General features: G+C 38.4%; 2 protein-coding genes across 2 annotated transcripts in view; one reads left to right on the forward strand and one right to left on the reverse strand.

Annotated features, from left to right (window-relative positions):
- Positions 1–5,690, reverse strand: part of FBXO16 (F-box protein 16) — a 44,365-nt gene extending 38,675 nt beyond the window's left edge. Inside the window, exons 1-2 of the mRNA XM_054575922.1 lie at positions 5,590–5,690; positions 1,503–1,638 (exon numbers count right to left, since the gene is read on the reverse strand). Coding sequence (XP_054431897.1) covers positions 1,503–1,601 — 99 coding nt within the window. The 5' untranslated portion in view covers positions 1,602–1,638; positions 5,590–5,690. The remainder of the gene's footprint in view (positions 1–1,502; positions 1,639–5,589) is intronic.
- A 3,344-nt stretch (positions 5,691–9,034) lies between these two features.
- The window catches only part of FZD3 (frizzled class receptor 3), a 67,976-nt gene continuing 56,036 nt past the window's right edge, over positions 9,035–20,974 (forward strand). The window contains exons 1-2 of the mRNA XM_054576013.1: positions 9,035–9,165; positions 16,417–16,951. Of these exons, the coding sequence (XP_054431988.1) occupies positions 16,763–16,951 (189 nt within the window). The 5' untranslated portion in view covers positions 9,035–9,165; positions 16,417–16,762. The remainder of the gene's footprint in view (positions 9,166–16,416; positions 16,952–20,974) is intronic.

Here is a 20,974-nt window from a genome sequence, read left to right on the forward strand (position 1 = left end):
ATGCGGCTTGCTGCATTGTGAACAGTGAAGTTCTTTGTCTCTGACCCAAGAATCTTGTGTCTTTTCTGTGAATCTGTATTATTTTCTATGCCATAAGTAACGGGCTAAGTTATTAACTTGTAATTTGGGGGAAATCAAGTTCCAGACCCAACAAAGAGAAGGAAGTTGTCTGGCTTAAGTGACTTAGTGTGAAGTCGAACTCGGTGTTCCACCAGAGGAAGGAATGAGTGTGTAGGAGCAAGATAATGAAGTCAGTTATTGTTTTTTAAATCCTCACCCGAGGATATGTCTATTGATTTAGAGAGAGATGAAGGGGGTGAATTGACATGAGAGACAAACATCAATTGGTTGCCCCCCGGATGCTCCCCGACCAGGGAATCAGCCCGCAACCTAGGTACTTATATGTGCCCTGACTGGGGATCAAACTCTCAACCTTTTTGTGTTCGAGATGGTAGTCCAGCCAGGGCAGAGGTCCGTTTTATTGATGGTGATTTTACTGCCAGCTAGGTGTGGTCCTTGTCATAGGCACAGTTGGCTCTTGAACAATGAAGGGGTTAGGGATGCTGACTCCCTGCATAGTCAAAAATCCACATATAAGTGGACCTGCGCAGTTCAAACATCTGGTGGTTAAGTGTCAATGGTATTGATAACAGGAGCTCACAGACCAGCTGGTAAATTCTGCCCCTACCTGAAGAAGGAACAGAAATCTCCAGAGCGTGGCCAGTCTCATACCCTAGCATGATATTCAGCTTCCCACCCTTACGGTTCTTTGTTCAGTGTATTCTACTAGTGCCTCCCCCGAATGCAGGTTGGAAATAAATTCTTAGGAGAACCTCAGTCATGTGAATAATGGGATGAGATTTATTCATTTTATTTATTTGGTTAAATGTGCAGCATTATCTTGTAACTTCAACTCTAGCAAGAAAATCTGTTTTTCAGGGAACTCCCCATAAACCACCTTCTTCTCTCTCATTCCTGGTAGTTCCAGCCGAGAACGAGTGATAGAAGAAAAAAGGCATTTAGAGTGAGACAGAGGAGCAGTGGCTGCAGGAAAGAACAAATCTAAGACATTTTCATCACATGTAGGGACTTGGTTTACTGCCGGCCTTGCCCACATAGGAAGGAATCAAAAACTTTTGAAAACAAAATCCTTCATTTTTTCCATCCATTACAGAATCCTAAACAATTGCTGTTCATATTTTGATAACCAAACTTTTAATACTTTTTTCCTTTTTTAAAAAAGATTTTATTTATTTATTTTTAGAGAGAGGGGGCAGGAGGAAGAAAGAGAGGAACAGAAACATCAATGTGTCTTTGTCTCTTGCACTCCTTCTACTGGGGACCTGGCCTGCAACCCAGGCATGTACCCTGACTGGGAATTGAACCTGTGACCCTTTGGTTCACAGGCCAGCACTCAATCCACTAAGCCACACCAGTCAGGGAGTACTTTTTTTTTCCTTTAAGGCAATAATGCAACTGATAAAACAGCTTTGGTCACTTACCCGGTCATTTAAAAGCTGATGGTTTAAAGGTGTCCAGGTACTCATTTTTGTCTGCATTTTGGGACCATCCGTGCTTTTTGGAGGTGCAAATGCCATCATGAAATAACTGGGTATTCTTCCGTAAGAAATATTATACCTAGCAGAAGAAATGAATCATATAGTCTTCAGAATATTTTTTTTAAATTTAATTTTATTTTTTCAAATACATTTGTCTCTGCCTCCCCCCACCACTTTCCCTTGCCCCCTCCCTCCTTCCCTCCCTCAGCTCTTCCCCTTTGGTTTTGTCCATGAGTCCTTGCTATATGTTCCTTGACTTTCCCCTTCCCTTCCTTTTCCCTGTAATCTTCAGAATATTAATAGCATACAATCTTTTGGTATGTTGAAAGAAGGAATTGAGGGAAAGAACATTTACTGGAAGTACTTAATCTGTATGCTCAATTAAAGTTCCTAACAATCTGATGAGGTGGTAGGTTTTAGGCCATTATATAGATAAAGAAAATGAAGCTCGTTTAAACTACATGCTCTGCCCAAAATTATACAGACAGAAAGTGGTGGAACTGAAAATCAGATACAGGTTTGTTTAACTCTAGTTTCATTGGACCATGGAGAGAAACCCAAAATCACTCCTAGCTAAGAGGATACTGAACTGGCTAGAAAGAAGAGGTATTTTAATTCATACAATCATAGTGCAATATAAAACACTCCATCCTTGTCCCTTGTGACTTTCTTCCTTCCCTCTTAACTTTCTGACATCTAAGTAACAAGGGTTCTAGCTTGATACCATATTTAAGAAGTGGAATGATGTAATAATATAAAATACCAAGCCTTAGGAGATGGACAGATTTGGATTTATTGGCGGAAATGTACTCTTTTTCAATGCTCAGTATATGTCTGCCTTCATTTTATTAAAGCAATATAACTTCCACAAGGAATTACTTTTCCTTCATTGTTTAAAGTTTGCTGGGTTGGTTAATCAGTCAAAGTGGCCTTCCCTTCCCCAGCCCAGAGGTGGTCACGAAATGGAGCCAGGCCCGTTGGACGGATGTTGGCTTATCCTTACTTTACAGCTGAGGCAGTTATTCAAGGCAGCACTGCTGCTCCGCTGAGGTGTCCCTGCTGCCTCATGCCTCCAAGCCTCTTGTCTTTTCTGGTCCATGTCGTGAGCCACCTGATATCCTTGCAATGAATTTCCTCTTTTGCTTACATTAGCTAGAATCTATTGTTCACAACCAAATTTTTTTTTACCTCATACAGGTTTGACCTTGCCATTCACAGCTAGCTCAATACCTGTCCTTGTGAGGGCCACGACAAATATTTTAAGGTAGAAAACACTTAAAGCAGACTGAGGGTGGTTTCAGTGTATATCCTCAGTGTTTCTGCCTGCCTTCCTCTCTGAAGGAGGGTTTCATACCGAAAGGCAGTGGTGATGACTGAGGGGACCAGGGCTTGCCTGCCTCATCTATGGGTTCCAAAAATTACTCGCCAGCAGCACATCTTGGACAGTTAAAAAAAAATCATTAGTTTGTGGTTGCTATGGGATCCCCCCAAATGCTAGATCTGCAATCTTCTAGGCTCTCACTTGCCATATAATATTACGTCTCAGGATTAAATTGTAGCTGAAGATAAACCCAATGTTTTAAAAACTCAGTGGCATCATTAGACACCACCTGCTGCCATCAGGCCACTGGAATAAAGGGGACTCAGACCAGCCTTCACATTCTCCTCAGCCCCCTAACAGCTCATCATCTAAGTCACACATATTTAGTTAAGTTGCAAAAGGCGTAAGAAATGATTTCATTGCAGTATTATTAATTGACAGCTATAAAAGTACATGCGAGCAGGCCAATTATAGAGACAAAGCATGGTCACTAAGTCTAGATCTGCACAGTTAAAAACTATGTATTTCTCTTTTTGTTATTTGTTTAGATTTGACCTTTCTTTTTTTATTACACCAGTTGTTTTAATTTTTTTCGAGGGCCAAATAACTCCTTGAGAATGTGATGAAAGTTATGAATCTTCTCCCTAGAAAAATGCACATGAACATAAAATTTTGCTTACCGCAGGTTAAAAACTCCTGCTATAAGCGGAGAAACTCTCTTCCCATTTTGCGTAGGAAACAAGCCAAGCAAAATTTTTGAATTAGGACACAGGAATTTTTCTAGGTCCTCCCCAAGGCCCTGCACTGGTTGTTTTATTTATTTATTTTTTCCTGGGTGCTCAGAGCCAGGCTTTTTTATTTGAACTAGGCTTTCTTCAAACCAACGTCAGGAAAATTGGTATTCAGGAGATGGATCTGGCCAGGAGAAATAGCCCTCTTGGTAATATAGTCCTGCTGAAGCATGAAAATGGGGGTGCCCTACTCTGTCTTTTGTAATTATCCTTTCACAATTTTTTTCTCCTCCCTTCACACCAGAAGATAGGCAGGGTGCATATGTGCATGCACACACATGTTCATGGTATAGACCACTCAGGACTATTGTAAAGACAGACACTTTTATATAACACACACAAAATAATTGTCCCCACTCCTTCAACAAGACAAAGCAAGTTGTCTTTCCTTACGTTCACATATAAAACTTGCTGCTGCTTTTTTTGTGACCTGTTTCCTCCTAATGGCTGTTCCTGAATGTTTAGCTTTAATTTTTGTTTTTCTTTGGACCAAAAGGAAGAGAGAGGGCCTGTGGCCTTAGCCCAAAATGTATGTTTCTAGTTCCATGTTTCTACTTCCATATTGACAGCAAGGATGGGTCTTCTGGTAAAGTTCCAGTGCTACACATCTCTAATTCCATCTCCAAGCCATTCTTCACACTGTCACCATTATTCAACTGTGCCTAGGACCTGTTAGGCCTGTGTTAGGGGTATAAAGGTAAGAATTTCTGCTTTAACGCAGCTTACAGTTCACTGCTAGAGTTTTCTTTTTTGACAAATAAAAATGAAATATATTTAAAGTGTACAGGTGGTGTTTTGATATGTATATACATAATGAAATGAACAATGAAACTATTCAATATCCATCACCTCCTATAGTTACCATTTGTGTGTGTGCGGGGCGGGGGGTGTGAACACTTGCAGTTTACTCCCTTAGCAAATTTCAAGTATACATTATATTACTATTAACTATCATTACCATGCTGTACATTAGGTCTCCAGAACTTATTCATCTTATAACTGAAAGTTTGTCCCCTTTGATTAATATCTTCTTTCCCCTCTCCTCACATCTGGTAGCTACTATTCTACGTAGGGAGGTTTTTGTTGTTGTTTTGTTTTTTAAAGGCTAGTGAGTTGATCATGTCCCTGTTCAGCTCAAAAACCCTCAGAGGCTTGCTAATGGCTACACAATATCTAGATACCTTAGCATGCAAGTCTAGGTCCACTATGAATTTACCTCAGTTTACCTTTTGAGCCTCACTTGCCTCTCTCTCCCTTCATGCACTATCTGCCCAGACACATTGAACTTCAGATCTCTCAGAGAAAACAATACAAAACTCTGATGCTTCTTTGCTTATTTGGTTTTCTGATACTGCTCACCTGAATATTAATCTCATAGTATATAATAGATCCTTGATAAATATTTGTTAAATCAATGGAATGAATGAAACAATGGACAGTTTAGAGGACAGTTTAGGGATTAAAACTAGTGGAAATGTAGGATGAAACTCAGAACATTATGAATTGAGCACTTATACTTAGGATTATCAGGTTTTTATTTGGAGTTTACAGAGCAGAATAGTATTGAGTTTCTCTGCTAACACACACCTCACTGTACACTGCAGTATCTTTAGAGAAGAGAACCTTGGATATTATCAGGAAAGCATCAGGCATTAGGATTTAAATACTGACTCATGTTATAGTAAACTAGTTAGAAAGCAAAAACTATAATACAATAAAAAGATCTATGTTTGATAGTCATATAAATAATTATTTGTTGGTTGTTAATTTCGTATGAAGCATCTGGCACTTTAACTGCAGTTGGAGCAAAATGTAATCCCCAGCAGCAGTGACAAGGCTTGTGCGAGGCCCAGGAGGATGAGAGTGGAGCTCTCGAAAGAGAGTCTCCATCTTTTTCATGCACTACCCACTGCCTCACCTCTTTTAGCTCGACTCCCTCTTCAAGCCTCAAGCGCTGGTGTTGCCATAGCTGCTTTTTCTTTGACTTTGCCCAGCCCCCACCTTCTAGCTTCCTGTAGTCCAATCACCATCTATAAATCTTTTCGCTGGCATCCGGGGTCTCTTAGGCAACAATGTGTGGTCTCTTGATTGGCCAGGAGATCCAGGAGGGCTGGCTCCAAAATTGGGCACACGGATATAATGAAAGATTGCCAAGAGGGTGGGAGGGACTGCGATCTCCCAACATAATGCCTAAACAAAGATGCATCCAATCTTGAAACAAGTAGCATTGAAAACCCCCATTCAAGACATATTTGTTTTCCGAATCAGGCCAACCTCCTGAGCATACCCCAAATTATATTGCTCTGGTCACTCCGAGCCTCCGAAATATAAACTCCATTTTTCCAGGTTTTAAGAGTGGCCAACAGGTAAAAGAGGGTTGCAGGAAAAAAGAATTCGGGACTGGTCCAGTGAAAGAATAGTACCTGCAACAGGAAGTGGAAGGATGTCGGAAAATTGCCCACTACACAATCTCACAAATGCTTCGACATTAATTTTAATCAATCGGATATTAAGGAATTCAGGCTGACTGACAGATACATCGTGAAACCAGCAGATGGCATGCCTTAATAATAACTCCAAACGTGCGAAGTTTTATAATCCAGTCTAATTTAATTAAATTTATTGCACACCCACCACGTAGTAAGGGGAAGAGTAAGAATACAAGGATAAAAATCTAATGAGAAAGGCTGGAAAAAACAATGTGTAAATAATGTAAGGACCACAGTGATAACTGCTGTGATCAAACTATAAAGTGCTGGAGAATAACCCAAAATTCCAAATTTCAGAGCTTCTTTAGTAAATCTAATGGATGGTCCATAAGCAGAGGTTCTTATGGACCGCAGCTAACAAAAACAAAACAAAATACCCCCCCCGCCCCCAAAAAGACTTCCCTCACCGAAATAGATAAGAATATTCTCTCTTCCAAGTTAGACAAATGTAAACCTTATGTTTGTATTCTTTCATAGTTTTAAAATAGGCAGGATTTGTATACCTCCAATTTAAAAATAAAAAGAAACATGAAGCTAATAGAGATTGCTGATTTCCTTGAGTTAACTAAGGATCTGTAAGTGGCCAAACTGAAATTAGAACCTAGATTGTCTGAATGCCAGAGTAGTGGTTTTTTCACATGACCAGGTTGTACCTAAATGAATAAACAAAGCCTTTGGTGGTGGAGGGTGGCCTTGGGGAGGTATATAGATACAGTATTAAATTACCATGTATCACCAGTTAACATTTATGGTTTCAAAACGGGTTCATCCAGAACGAGACCAGTTTTAGCAACATGCTCTAAGAGTGCTTCCTCTCTGTGAACTTCCCGCTCATTAAAGCCTTTCTATTGGTGGTTACAATATGGCATGAAAGAGAGATGGGATAAAAGAGAGCATCATACTTTAACCCTGTTGAGTTTTATTTTTACCCCTGAAAATAAGGTGCCTTTTGTCTGTCTTCTCAACCAGCACCCTCTGAGCCTTCTTTTGTCCAACACCTCACCAGCCTGACTGCTGATCCCCACCTTCACTGCCCCCAGTTTGAATGACACCATTCACATTATATTCATAGTGAGCATGCCAGCTCAATGTCTGCGACATCTCACCATTACTTCTAAATGAAACATTTCAAACATAAGTTTAGAGACTTGTGTAAGAAAAAACCGTGTATTCCTACACAGATTTTTAAAAATATTAGCATTTTTGTTTCCTGCGTGTGATTAATAGTTGAAACCTTTTCTGTATTCTTTCCAGACCCCATTCCCCTTTCACCTGCCTAGAGGTAACCACTGTCATGAAATTGGTGTGTAACCTACTTGTCCATTTTTTTGATACACACACACACACACACACACACACATATACATTTGCCCTCATAAATAGTATGGCTAGGTGTTCTTAAACAGGCATAATAATTTACATATCTTGTAATTTGCTTTTTTCACTCAGTGTTATATTTCTGAGATTTAATCATGTTGATGCATTCAGTGATAATTGCTTTGTCTTTTCAACCTCCCCATGTGAGCTATCACATGTTCTATGCCCGACATTTTCAAAGGACACTGTGTAAATTGCATAAAAATGCATACAGCTGCACATCTCCAGAGGCTCCACACACATAAGGAGTCTGGAAATACAAAAAGAAGGAACACATGGTTTTTCACGTATTTGCCTTCCCACTCACCCACAGCAAAGGCAGTGTTGGCATGCTTAGAATCAGCCTAAGGATCAACATTACTTTTTTTAAAAACAACTGATACTGCATAAGTATATACTTATTAGCAAAATTGAAAATGTCACTTTAGATCTCATTTATTATGCTTTTTCTCATAACACACTTTTTGATGTTATAAAGACCTGACCAAATTATACTTAAGGCTGTCTAAGATTAATACTCAATATTTATTTAACTTTTATTGAGCGCCTTTTAAAAATTGTGGTAAAATATACATAACAATTTACCATTTAAACGATTTTTAAGTGTACAGTTGAGTAGTGTTAAGTACATTCACATACCAACAGAACAAGATGATGTCTCTTTGAAAAAGGACGAAAAGGAAGAGCAAGAAGAAAAAAGAAGAGCAAGAAAGGTAAAATAAGTAAAAGAGTAACTTTGGCCTTGAATTAATCTAGACTGTCATGAACACGCCCCGTAGCTTTGGGTAAGTCATTTAATTCTTTCTGGGCATTCTTTCCCTCCTTTGAAAAACGAGAGGTTGCGTTTAGATGATCTCTAAGAACATTTTCAGCCCTAAAATTGTTTATGTAGAAAAAGAGAGAGAAACATTTTCTAAGGAGCAAAAAGATGGGGAATGCTATCAATAACCACAGTCTCCACCTGTTCACTAAGGTCTTGGCAAAGAGAATTATGTACTGTTCCAGGACAGGTACCCCTGCCTGCGCTGTTGTGCTGGCGTGGAGCTCTGCAACAGGCTAGTTGCCTACCTCTACCTGCACTCAGTGCCACCCTCAGGATTCGGTGACCCGCCTCTTGACCACCTCAATGCCCGGGTCCCCTTGTTGGCACTCTCATTCTCAGAACAGGTTTTGTCGGTCTTGCAATAATACCATCATAAGGTGGGGCGATGAGAGTCTCCGCGCTCTCTTAGCAGGGGAGAGGCAGTTTTGCAGTGAGGACTTAACACATTTTCTAAAAACGCTTGCAGAGCTGGGAACGACTCCACGGGGTTACCACAGCGCAAGACAGCACTCAGTGAGTGAGGCTGAGAACAACGAAGCGCGACGAATCGGCCTCGCGCAACCCGGCTCAAAATGGGAGCGCTCGGCCGAGCGTGAGCAGCGCGCCTGCGCCATGCGTGCGCGCGCGCGCGTCCCCGAGGCCGCGCGCCCAGACGCTCGTGAAAGCTCGCGGTCGCCGCGAGGCGCGCACTGGCGGTCCTAGCTCGCTCGTTTGCTTGCTCGGTGTACCTGAGGGACCGGCGGCCGTCTGCGGCCGGCTCTGCAGCCCCCCCACGCCGTTTGGAGCCCGGGCCCCGCAGTGTGAGGTGAGCACCGAGGCGTGCGGTCTCCCGGCCAGGTTAGCGGGCAGAGGGCGCGGGGCGTGGGGGGAACGAGGAGGTGCCGCCACGGCTGCCCGTTCCTCTCTAACCCTGTGCTGAAGAGCCACCAGCAGCCCCGGCACCTCCTCCTCTGGGATCGTTATTTTCGTCGCGGCCAAAACAAAAGCTGTCGACGCCGGGCTGTCGCGGGGGTCGAAGGGGTTTCTCGGGATCGACGGCGGGCCAAAGGGATACGGAGGAGCCGAGTTGGGGGCTGAGGGCTGAGGTGGGCAGATGCCCGGGGAGATTATTAACCCTCTCTGTCCTCAGCCCGCGCTGGACAACCTGTGCGAGTGTAGAGCGAGGCTCCCTCTCCGCCTCCCCTGGCCCAGACCCTTCCACCGGGAACGGTGCCCGGAGCCCCCAGCCGGAGCCCGCTGCCTGGGTCGGCGCCGCGGAGGCGTGTGGCGCTCCCCGCCCGCCGGGAGCGTGGGTGGAGGACGCGGCCGCCAGCTGGGGGAGGACAATGCCGCTGAGGGCTTCGGCGCCCCGGGCCCATGGGGCGTGCCGGAGACCCACGCTAGAATCTACCCCTGTCCGGACTTCGTTTCAGCATTTGCCTGACCTCCTGTTTCCAAACCCTAAAAGTTGTCCTCTCCATCCCATCAGTTTGCAAAGTCGCTCTCCCTTCCCAAATGCCTCCCCCAGCTGCACCCTTTTATGCTCTGTGTTTCCCACGGCATGGGTGCTGCTGGGTAATTAGTAGATGGCCTCTGAAATAAAGGTTGTGTTACAATATATCAGAACATTTTAACATCTTCCTAGAGGCTTTGTAAATCTCAGCAGTTTTGGAGTTAGGTGCCTCCTCCAAGAGAAAGAGCCCCCGCCCCCCACAAAAGCACATGCTGTTAATTTATGCAAAGGAGTAAATTTGAAGCTGAGAAATATCTACCTTATAAAAGAGATCCGGTTTCTTGCCCAGTCTAAATGAAAATTTGAATTTCGGTTCCATGATGAGTTTTGGGAAGAGGCAGCAGCGGAACAGACTGGCAGCTCTATAAATGATTGCTACATGAAAGTATCCAGACAAAATCTTATTTTGTAAAAGTAGTTTCGATAGACCTGTAATGTTCATTTATGGGGACTGGGTCACTTTGCAAAGCCAATGGAACGAGAGCAAGGAAACAAAGACCTGACTGACATTGAGGATGCTACCTCCCTCTTCAGCCTTCTTTTAGCCCTTAGTGGCATGCTGACAGTCTAAGGAATAAATCCTTACTTCTGTTATTAAGAAGCAATTACTCCTCAAGATAATGCTTCCCATCTGTACTTTTCAGCAAATCAATACTATCTTTTTCCTCCAGGAAAAAAAAAAAAAAGGCATTTACTTGAACTCCCAAACCACAACATAGAGATGAAAAGATTCACAGTTAGGAAAGTAGGAAAGAGGTGTAAAAGCTTAACTGGGCACATAGAGCTGAAGATAAAATATAAGATGCAGCCCTTCTCTTACCATATTGCTTTTTATTTAGTGAAAGAACATATGCCTCCTCCATCCACCAAATGCTTTAAACTATCGGGAAAACAAGTAACTCATTTAGCCTACCATCTTTCCTCTTTTTTTTTTTCTCCCTCATCCACTCTGCCTCCACGCCTCTACAAAATTTATAAAACTGTCCCATTAAGAGAAGGAGGAGAGCAGACTATGGACCCTCTCCTCATCTTAGCTACTATATTCCCTGGAGCTTTATTTTGTGCTTTGAACATTTAGGTGGATTTTTTGGTGGGGAGTTTCATGACTGAGATATTAGAAGTAGGGAGGGTTGAGGGGAGTTTAAAGGTAAAGTTCACATTCTTTGTATAGCACAATGTGAAAGCTTTATCATTGGGGAAGGAGAGACTAACTTTCAACTCACAGTAAGTTCTCTGCTTCCCTCTTGACAGGAAAAAAATTTCTCCACCCAACATAAATGTCATATTAGTTTGTTAGTAAAACCACAAGATTTTATCCTCAAAACTTACTCTGAGCATATTAGGTTGTTGATGTTAGAGTGCTATTTTATTTTCTTTAGGAGACAGGAAACAGCTCCTACCACATTTTTACTGTCTTTTAGAGAGGAGAGTGATGTTGGCCTCAACACTGGTTTATCCCTAAAACTCTAGAATTATAGGTGCTTAAAGCTGAAGTTCCCTACTAAGAGAGCAGTAACACAAATAAAAAGAATGGTTTGGAAAATACGTACTGGAGAAATTAGTATAGGTTTTTGAAAAGTTGTGCTGCAGGGTTTGAAGAAAGGAAGACTTTTAGTAGTGACATTTCCATACACCTAGGAATAAATGTTTAAAGAGTAAGAACTCTTTCCTGGCTAGGAAGGAGTTTTAACTGATTGTGTGTCAAAAATGACTTCTCTCTCTTTGCTTTCCAATTCATTATGCTGAAAAGTATTGACAGTTTGGGTGGATTCAAGGAGTGCATTGCAAATGAAGTTAGAGATGAATATACCTTGGCTAGTGGGCATAAAAAAAGAACAGCAAATACCATTTGCTTTAAATTTAACATACCAAAATAATTTTATAGCTAAAGCATACAAACCATACAAGCTTGCTAAGGGGAAAAAAATCTGGAACTTGATACTAGAGAATTTTCTGATGAACAGATTTTAGTTGGACAGGGAAGCTGGGTCAGAATTCCAGCCCTTTTTTTTTTTTAAAGAATGCGGCCATCTTTTAACTTTGCACTTTTATTTTCAGGTTAGTATAAAAAGATCTGCTTTTTTTAGTCTCAAAAGTAATTTATAATTTGTAAAATGGACTGGATTTTGATGCCCACCATTCATTTTAATTTTGAACTTAGATGTATTTGTTTTTCATGTCGTTGTTTTTTTAATACCCATCACTCAGCACGTTGGAAAATTAGTCCATTTGTTGTAATCAGCAGATGACAAGATGGACTTTAAAAATTAGATGAAGTAAGAAAGATCAGAAAATAGGTACTTGAGATTAATAGGAATCTAGGCACTATGAATTAAATATGAAGTATGAACTTTCTTTTAGCAACAAGGAGGCAGATTTTGAGAATGAATTTCTTTTTTAAAGATAAGATGTGGAAAACAAAAGGCCAAAGACTACATGGGTTTTGGAAAAGGAATGTAACACTTAGAGCAGTGAGTATGGTCTGAGAATATATTTTGTCTCTAACAAGATAATGTCCTTGAGAGAAGAAATTGTTAGAGGTTTTCATTGTTAATTCTCGCAATGCATTCTTAGAAAACTCCTCTGAAAAAGAGACAGAATATTCCTCTGAAGTAGGGAGGGTTGAGGGGAAATAAACCTCCTGTTTTCATTGTAGAGCCACTGTGTATGAGGCAACCTTTAGGTGGTATTTCTGAACTGGAAATGCAAAATGTTGTCTCTATTTATAGGGTGTCAAGAAAATTAAATCTAAACTGCGAATGATGAAAGGGATCACTTTCTGTACAGAGAGTGTAAATTGGAATAGAATTGCTGAACATAATCTTTTGTTTCAGGACCCTCTTGACAAGCCCTCAGGGCCCACTTTTGTCATTGTCTCTACTGGGATTCAGCCTGTTATTCTCTTCACAGTTGCCACCTCCTGTTCATTGGGTCTGGCTTTGCAACCAGCCTGGGAAGACAGCTTTCCAAGGTTGTATCCTCTTCCCCTGTATTGGTGTCCTTTAGGACAAATACTAAACTTATTTTAAGGGCTTTTACTTTTTATCAATAGAAAATGGCTAATTGGGAAATATCAGATTCCTGATGTTACACATTCATAAAAATTAAAATGTAGGTTTAAATGTATCTAGTCCTTTCTGTTTTCTGATGGAATGATAGTCAAGTAACTTCATCTGAAATTAGTTTTCTAAATATATTGCTCTGTGGAGAAGCGAATGTGCCTGTTTACCTACAGGTATGACATGAATAAATTGCTGCCATATCACTCACTGGCTTTTCTCTAGCCCCTGTCCCTTAAGGCTGTTCACTCCAGTTACATGAACCCAGCAGGTCCCTGAGTTGAAATTCTGCAGGTTTTTTTTTAAGATTTTATTTATTTTATTTGTAGACAGGGGAAGGGAGGGAGAAAGGGAGAGAAACATCAATGCATGGTTGCCCCTTGTACGCCCCTTACCGGCCCACAACCCAGGCATGTGCCCTGACTGGGAATTGAACCAGCAGCCTTTTGATTCAGAGGCCGGCACTCAGTCCACTGAGCCACACCAGCCAGGGCATTGCAGATTTTTTTTAGTAAAAAATATAGTATCAGTAAGGCTGTCAAAACTACAGTTAACCTTTATTTAATGAGTTGCTGTATTTTGGTAGGATCTCTTGGGGTCCATAATCTTCTCTATGGCCCGCATGTCTAGAACCTTAACTTACAGCTTTTCCACTGATGACCCTACCTTTTGAAAAAGGACTTTTGCCACCCACACTCACAAGACCCTGATGAGAAGCAAATAATTCATTGTAATTGAAGAGTAATTTGAAATACACATCAAAAGTTTTCTTTTTAAATGTATATACCATTTGATTCAGCTGATGGGTGATATGATTTTTTCCAGTATTAAAAATCTCATACTTGCATTTTTTGTTATTAGTCAAGTTGAATATCTTTTTATGTGTTGGTTATTTGTATTTTGTAAATTTATGTCCTTTCCCCATCTTTCTATTAAAGTATTATTCTTTAGCTGCTTTTATTTTTTAAATTAATTTTATGTATTAGAATGCATGCCATTGCATAGAGATTCAGATTTCTTAGACCTATGGAGGGAATCCATGAATCTGCTACACATTAAAATTAGAGAACCTCTGATTTGGGGGACATATACATTCTTTGACATTTTTACTGTCTTTTTTTTTGTCTCACTGTATTAGTCTTTTTTCTTGTTTATTTTAATAATCATAAACTATGATCTTGATATATTAAGATTATTGTCCTGACCCACCCTAATAGAGTTTACAAAAGTTTTGATATATGGTAATATGGATGTTGTAGGATATAAAGGAAGTTTATAATATGGTAGAAGTTTTACTTCCAAATTAGATAAAAGGAATAATTGAGAGTAAATCAGGTAAAATAGGTGGAGTAGGAAGAGGTGGTAAGGGGATGCCTCATCCACTTTGAAAGACCCAGTGAGGTGTTGCTCAATTTCTTCCTCAAGTTTTTCCTACAGAGAAAATAGTAATTTTCTTTGAACCATATATTTGAAAGCCATCACTTCTTGAAAAAGTAGATTTGTCCAGTGAAATATTTGAAATTCTTACTATATACATATTTACTAGGGAGCAATGTTCCCTTTAATTTTTTTTTTTAGTTGCAGGCAGATGAACATGCTGTATAAGCAACAAACTACAAACACTGAACTTGTATGGATGTTTTAATGCTGTAGCCAAATAAAGCTTTCAGCAGTTATTTGACACATGTTTAATGATATGCATAATTGTTACTGTGTTGCATGGTCATTAAGCTTAAATATAAATGACTGTTTAATATCAGTTTTCTATAGCTAGACTTCATATTTCTGGGGCTAGCTCAAAAGAGGAAAGAAAATATGGCAGGCCAAGAAGCTCCTACAAAGATTTCTGATTCAGAGATTTTGGTATAGAGAGATTAGGCATTTGGGACAGGGAATGGTCATAACTTTAGTGTTACTAATTCTAGAGGTCACAGACTTCCTTTTTTTCTTCCACTACTCAAGACCATCTATTAGAGGGAGAAATTGGGAAGATTCAGTCATTTCTTTACTTTTTCCAAATACTGTTTTCTGCCAAGTAGCTCAAGCTTGGGATGTAGAGATTCCAATCATTGGTAGTGCATTCAGGACAGTTTCTTGCCCTGCTTAAGCTAAACCGGCTCCAGGACTCAGGGTCTAAGCTGTTATGAGCCCTGATATTTAAGTTGTCTAATTAACCTTGGTCTCTGAGAATTTCTCAACTTGAATTTCTCATGTTCTTGAATTTCTCACTAGGCTCTCTACAACAAACACAGAAATATTCACTACCTATGAAACAAAAATAAAATGAAATGCAAGCAAATTTAACATCATCACTAAACAAAGCGAAAGTGTTATAGCTTAGAATATGCTTTTTTTCATACCACACCTGCCTTTGAATCCATACCTTCCCATCCTCAAATGATATGAGTATTTTTGCCCCTAGAAAGGTAGGGGCAAGACAAAGATCCTAAAACTTAGTGGAAACTAACTGGGAATCATTCCTATTCCTGCTTTGACTTTCTAGGGATGATTTCTATTCTTTGCTGCTTGGCTGTGTGTAATGAAATATTTGTTGGTCAGCTATTTCTTCATCTGTATGTGGTACTAAATGTTTGTGCTATCTAAAAAGATGATGCAATGTTGGGAAAATTTCCTCATACTGCTTTTAGAGCCTTCTATTTGCCAGACCAATATTGATTGATAAAGGTAGCCTTTATATAAAATGCAAGTCAATTTAAAAAATTCCTAATGTTTGATGCTGCTTTATCATTTATACTTTTATACCTTCTCTCATAATTCGCTTATATGTCATTCTTGTTAGAGAAGTTGTATTTTCAGGAAATTTTGAGTTCAGAGAAGTTAAGTGATAAGTTTTCATTCACACAACTATTAAGAGGCTTGTATCCATATTTATTTTTTGTTTTATTTATATTTTCTCTCTTACGGATTTCTACCAAACCAATTAATGTAAAAATGCACTATTGATGACTAAAACACATGAAATAAATTTTAAATTCAATAGCTTAGATTATAAGTATGGCAGCTCTTTAAGTAAAATTTAGGACAACAGGATGAAATTTTTCCAAAATGGGTCAATTACAGTTTGTGGTAAATGAAAATTGCTATCAATATAAACAAATTATACCATATGTTATATAAACAACTGAAGGGAGAAAATTTGCCTTTGAATGCTGGTTTTTTAAAAGTTTGTCAATTACAGTTGACATTTAATATTTTGTATTTTAAATGCTGTTTAAAATACAACTATACCATAAATTATAAGGTAGAAAAACTATATCTTTATGAAATACCTATGTATCTTTATCTAATAGGTCAGTATGCTGTCTCATGAAAGGTTTATTTTTCTATCTGATAGTTAATTATTAGTGTATAAAAGTGCAACTGTTTTTGTAGAGTGATTTTGTATCCTCCCACATTATTGAGCTCATCAAAGATTTTTTGTCGTCTTCAATATTTTGAGAGGAAATGACTAATTTCTTCCATTTTTTAAAAAAATACTTTTCAGGTATTTCAATCAAAGGAAGAAATAGCTCTTCTCCTAAGATGGAATCTATTGTTTGGGAATGTGGTTGATCAACCTGATATGTTGGCCAAATGTGCCCTGTGTAATAAAATGAAAAGAAGAGACAAGATGATGTCATTTTCCCATATTGTGAAACCAAAAACAAATGCCTTTTGTGAGACCAAGCTAACAAACCTCTGACGGTGCAAAGAGTATTTAACTGTTTGAAGAACTTTATAGTAATATATAGAAGAAGTACTTCTTCAAGCTGAGACCTGCAGGTGTATAGAGATCGAAAATACATATTGAATAGGCCTGGTAATCCAAATCTCATTCAGATCCAAGAAGGATGGCTATGAGTTGGATCGTCTCCTATCTTTGGCCCTTGACTGTGTTTGTGGGGCATATAGGTGGGCACAGTTTGTTTTCTTGTGAACCTATTACCTTGAGGATGTGCCAAGATTTGCCTTATAATACTACCTTCATGCCTAATCTTCTGAATCATTATGACCAACAGACAGCAGCTCTAGCAATGGAGGTAAGATAATCTATTCTTTGACATGTCTTAGAAAATGATCCTTATGTTGTCCTGTTAATTAATCTAATAAACGTGTCTAATAAATTACAGGGAAAGAATATGTTATTAAACTACATTTTGTATATTAAAAAGTTCTGTATTTAGGTTCAAACTCTTAACAGTTTGAAGAATTGATTTTTGGGAAATGTGTTACTTATTTTTTAGACATACTTTTATAAAGAAGTTTGAAACACTAGAACATGGTAGATAATAGCCATTTAGAAGTTCTAAATTGCTCAGGTTTTGATTATATCTTTTCTGTAATTTGGCTGATAATAAAAATGTGAATATAATAGTATTCATAATTTAGTCATTAAGTATTGATGGTAACATGATTTTGAAAAATGAGTTACTTTGTTCAGTGTTTAGGCTAGTGGTTTATAATATTTGAATTTTCTTAAATGCTTAAAATGATTTCCTGGCCTTACCATGTTTACATCAGTTAATTTTTTTTGTTAAGAACAGTAACTGTGAAGCAATGAAAAATTTTTTGATGTGTGAATTATTCTTGACTTCTCAGGATTTTATGAAAATTTAGTTCAAGTTTTTTAATAGTAATTTTTTAGGCACTATTAATGATTTTACTTTAGAAAGTATGACAAATTAATGGGTATAGTTAATAATAGGTTACAGTAAGTATGTATGTGTTTCTATACCAGTATTAGAATTGTGGACAAGGATATGTTTACCAGATAAGAACAAGGAGGCAATAAATGGTGTCAGTAAAGAGCATAGGTTTTGGATTTGGTAAACAGAATTCAATGACATTGAATTCTAGCTCCTCACTTTCTAGCTGGCAGGTTATGTCAACTTGCCTTACCATAGTTTCTTTGCTTGTAAAATGGAATTAATAATCATAAGCTTTTGTAAGGTGCAAAATGAAAACACATGTATAAAGTACTTGGCACCAGTACTCTAAAAGCGATAGCTTTACTGTTTATCCATATTCTCATATTCATGTGGCTATATAATACATATAATTTACAGAGAATGTTTTGTACTTTAGTCTTTAATCCATTGTTATAGTGCTTTCAGCAAATTGAAGCCTACATGTTTTGGAATTCTTCATTTTATAATATAACTCAAAGGTTCATTACTTCCAAGTAGACTAACATAAATCTGTCTGTGAAAATTTGTAGGAAGATTATTACTCATAGATTTAGAAACATGGAGGGCATCTTATATATTCCACATATTTGAAGATGTTATGGAGGTTTAACAAAACATTTTCTGCTCTTCCTCTGAGCACACAAGATCTCACTAGTAAAGGGAGATTTAGTAGAAGTTGTCAGATTATGTATGAATATGGGTATTAGTTTAATACAGTAATTTGGTTCCAGGCTTGGAACCATCAGTTTTCTCAGACAAAAAAATTGAAGTTGGAGTACCCTTGTTTCTAGAATCATTACAAGTTAGTACAACTCCTTTGGAAAGCAAATAAAATGGTAAGAAGTGAGTCATAAAGATATTTGTACTGATTCAGGTTCACCTATTGGCTGTGCCATGTAGTAAATTTAAGACTTTGGACTTTAGTCACTTAACATCTCTGAGTCTTCTTTTCTTCATTTGTGAAAAGACATTAGTAACAAAAATATCTCAAAGGGTTGTTAGGATTAAATGAGATTTATGAAGTAGCTACCACAATTCGTGGCACACGATAGGGGATCCACAAATGTTGATTCTATTCCAAATTCCATTTCTAAATGATCCTACAGAGAAAGTACTAGAAAGATGATACATGTGTTAAGCTATCTCTTCTCATAAGCCCATATAGTCTAAATATTTTATTGGCAATGAGGTTACCTCACTTTGAATTTCACACATCTTAGGGAGAGTGCCTAAGTGGGTAATACTTTCTAAGAAAAGGCTCTAGTGATTTGAAGCAGTTAATATTGGGGATAGTTACTTGTTGCATGGTTGTCGTATCAGGACAGTGATGTTACACTGACAGAAAAAGTCATCTGACAATTTGAGTGTAAAGTTTCTGTAATAGTGAAAAACAGATACTCAGCAGTCAATACAGCATACTTCCAGATGGAAGTAAGAATTCTTGGGTTTTTAGAAGGACTTATATCTATTGATGACACCCTTCAAGTAGGAACTTTGGATACATGTCTGCCAGCTTTTACCAGGAGCAAGTAATTGGAGGAGGTAATCCCAAAACACTTGGGTATTCACTGTGGGACTTGAAAGATGATTTCCTAGATGTAGTTTTAGCAGGCCCAGGCTTCAAGCCTGCCTTGTTTATTCCTGTTCTGATGTTTGGTTGAGTCAAAATCAGTGCATGAATGGGAGTGAGCTCGGATGCCCAGAGGAGAGAAAGTGCAGGATCTGGTTATCTCAAATTTGATTATTTGTGATCAACAAGTTAGATGTTCTTTTATTATATATAGAGATTCCGAGTCCATACTTCCATTGAAATTGGGACATGTTTAAATAATAGGATAAGTGTCAGTGTATCAAGTTGGAAAAGAAGATCCTTGTGATATGTTTATTTCTCTCCCTACCTTCCAGAACATGCCCATCTATACACAAACACACTAAATTTTTATAACTTCTTAACTTTATGACTTTCTTTTCCCTTTGAGTATCAGTGGCTCAATAGGAAAAAAAGTTCTCATTTTTGAGTTTCTCAGGCCATTTTGAGCTGTCCAAATTACTAGGTAAATTTTTGGGAGCTAAAGCATGGACAGTTAATTGCCAATAACTGTCTTTACCAACCCACACATTATCAGGTGTTTGTGACTTTAGTGGTAATAAAAGATCTGAGCAGCCTTTACTCCCATCCTGAATAACTAAATTGAATAGGAAGGGAACAATTTAGTGAAACTAAGCACTTGAATGGGGTGAGAAGACTTGTTTTCTGCTACTAATTAGTTTTGTGACCTCTTTGTGTTGGTTTCCTCTAGGAAGTGAATTTTTCCCTGTCCATTTTACAAGGTTATAGTGAAGATCAAGTGATATAGTCATGTGTATATTAAAGAGCTTTAAAAAGTTAAAGTGGTCTCTGAATGCAGAGCATTCTTTGTTGCCAGTCATTCTAATCTCTTTAGGGGAGGTTGATTGCTTGTCTACTCCTTTTTTTTTTTTTTTTAAATTTTATTAAGAAACCAAACCTCTGTGGGAAAATTAGAGGAAAACTCCTAGGATGGTTTGTGTTTGCTTCCATTTCTTATTTTCTTTTGTCATTCTCATTAAAGATTTTCTATAACATGGGAACTTGGCAGTGGGATAGACTACTGGGAACACAGAGTTAAAAGCATGCCTGAACATCCATTGTATCCTTTATTGTTCATTAAAAATAAAGTATGTTTGAACCAGTCTCCCAGTTTTCCAAACCCAAATTTTAGCTTGCTTTTTTCCTGTAATTTTTTATTATGGAAAATGTCAGTTATATGAAGATATAGATAAAATAGTATAATACATGTCACTCATCATCTAGCTTTAAAAATTATCAAATTATAACTAGTCTTGTTTCATTTATGACCTCACACCCAACTGGGTTACTTGGAAGCAAATCACAAGCACCATCGTTTCATCCATAAATATTTCCATATATATATTGGGTTGGCCAAAAAGTTCACTTGTTTTTTTTTTCCCGTTAAGATGACTCTAGTAGCGCTTAGTTGTCCTTAACTTCATTCGAAAAAATTTTGTTGTATTGTGACAGCTGTCATATCAGTGTGCATTAAAAAGAAACATCAAAATTATTGAATTTTTGTGTAGTCATTTTAATATTGAAGATGGAAGAAAATACACAACATTTTTGGCATATTATGCTTTATTATTTCAAGAAAGGTAAAAATGCAACTGAAATGCAAAAAAAGATTTGTGCAGTATATGGAGAAGGTGCTGTGACTGATAGAACGTGTCAGAAGTGATTTGCAAAGTTTCATGCTCGAGATTTCTCACCGGACAATGCTCCGCAGTCAGGTAGACCAGTTAAAGTTGATAGTGATAAAATCAAGACATTAATTGACAACA

This window comes from Pteronotus mesoamericanus, unplaced genomic scaffold (genome assembly GCF_021234165.1).
Source record: "Pteronotus mesoamericanus isolate MK-2021 breed Mesoamerican mustached bat unplaced genomic scaffold, CSHL_Meso_final contig_32, whole genome shotgun sequence".
Lineage (NCBI taxonomy): Eukaryota > Metazoa > Chordata > Mammalia > Chiroptera > Mormoopidae > Pteronotus > Pteronotus mesoamericanus.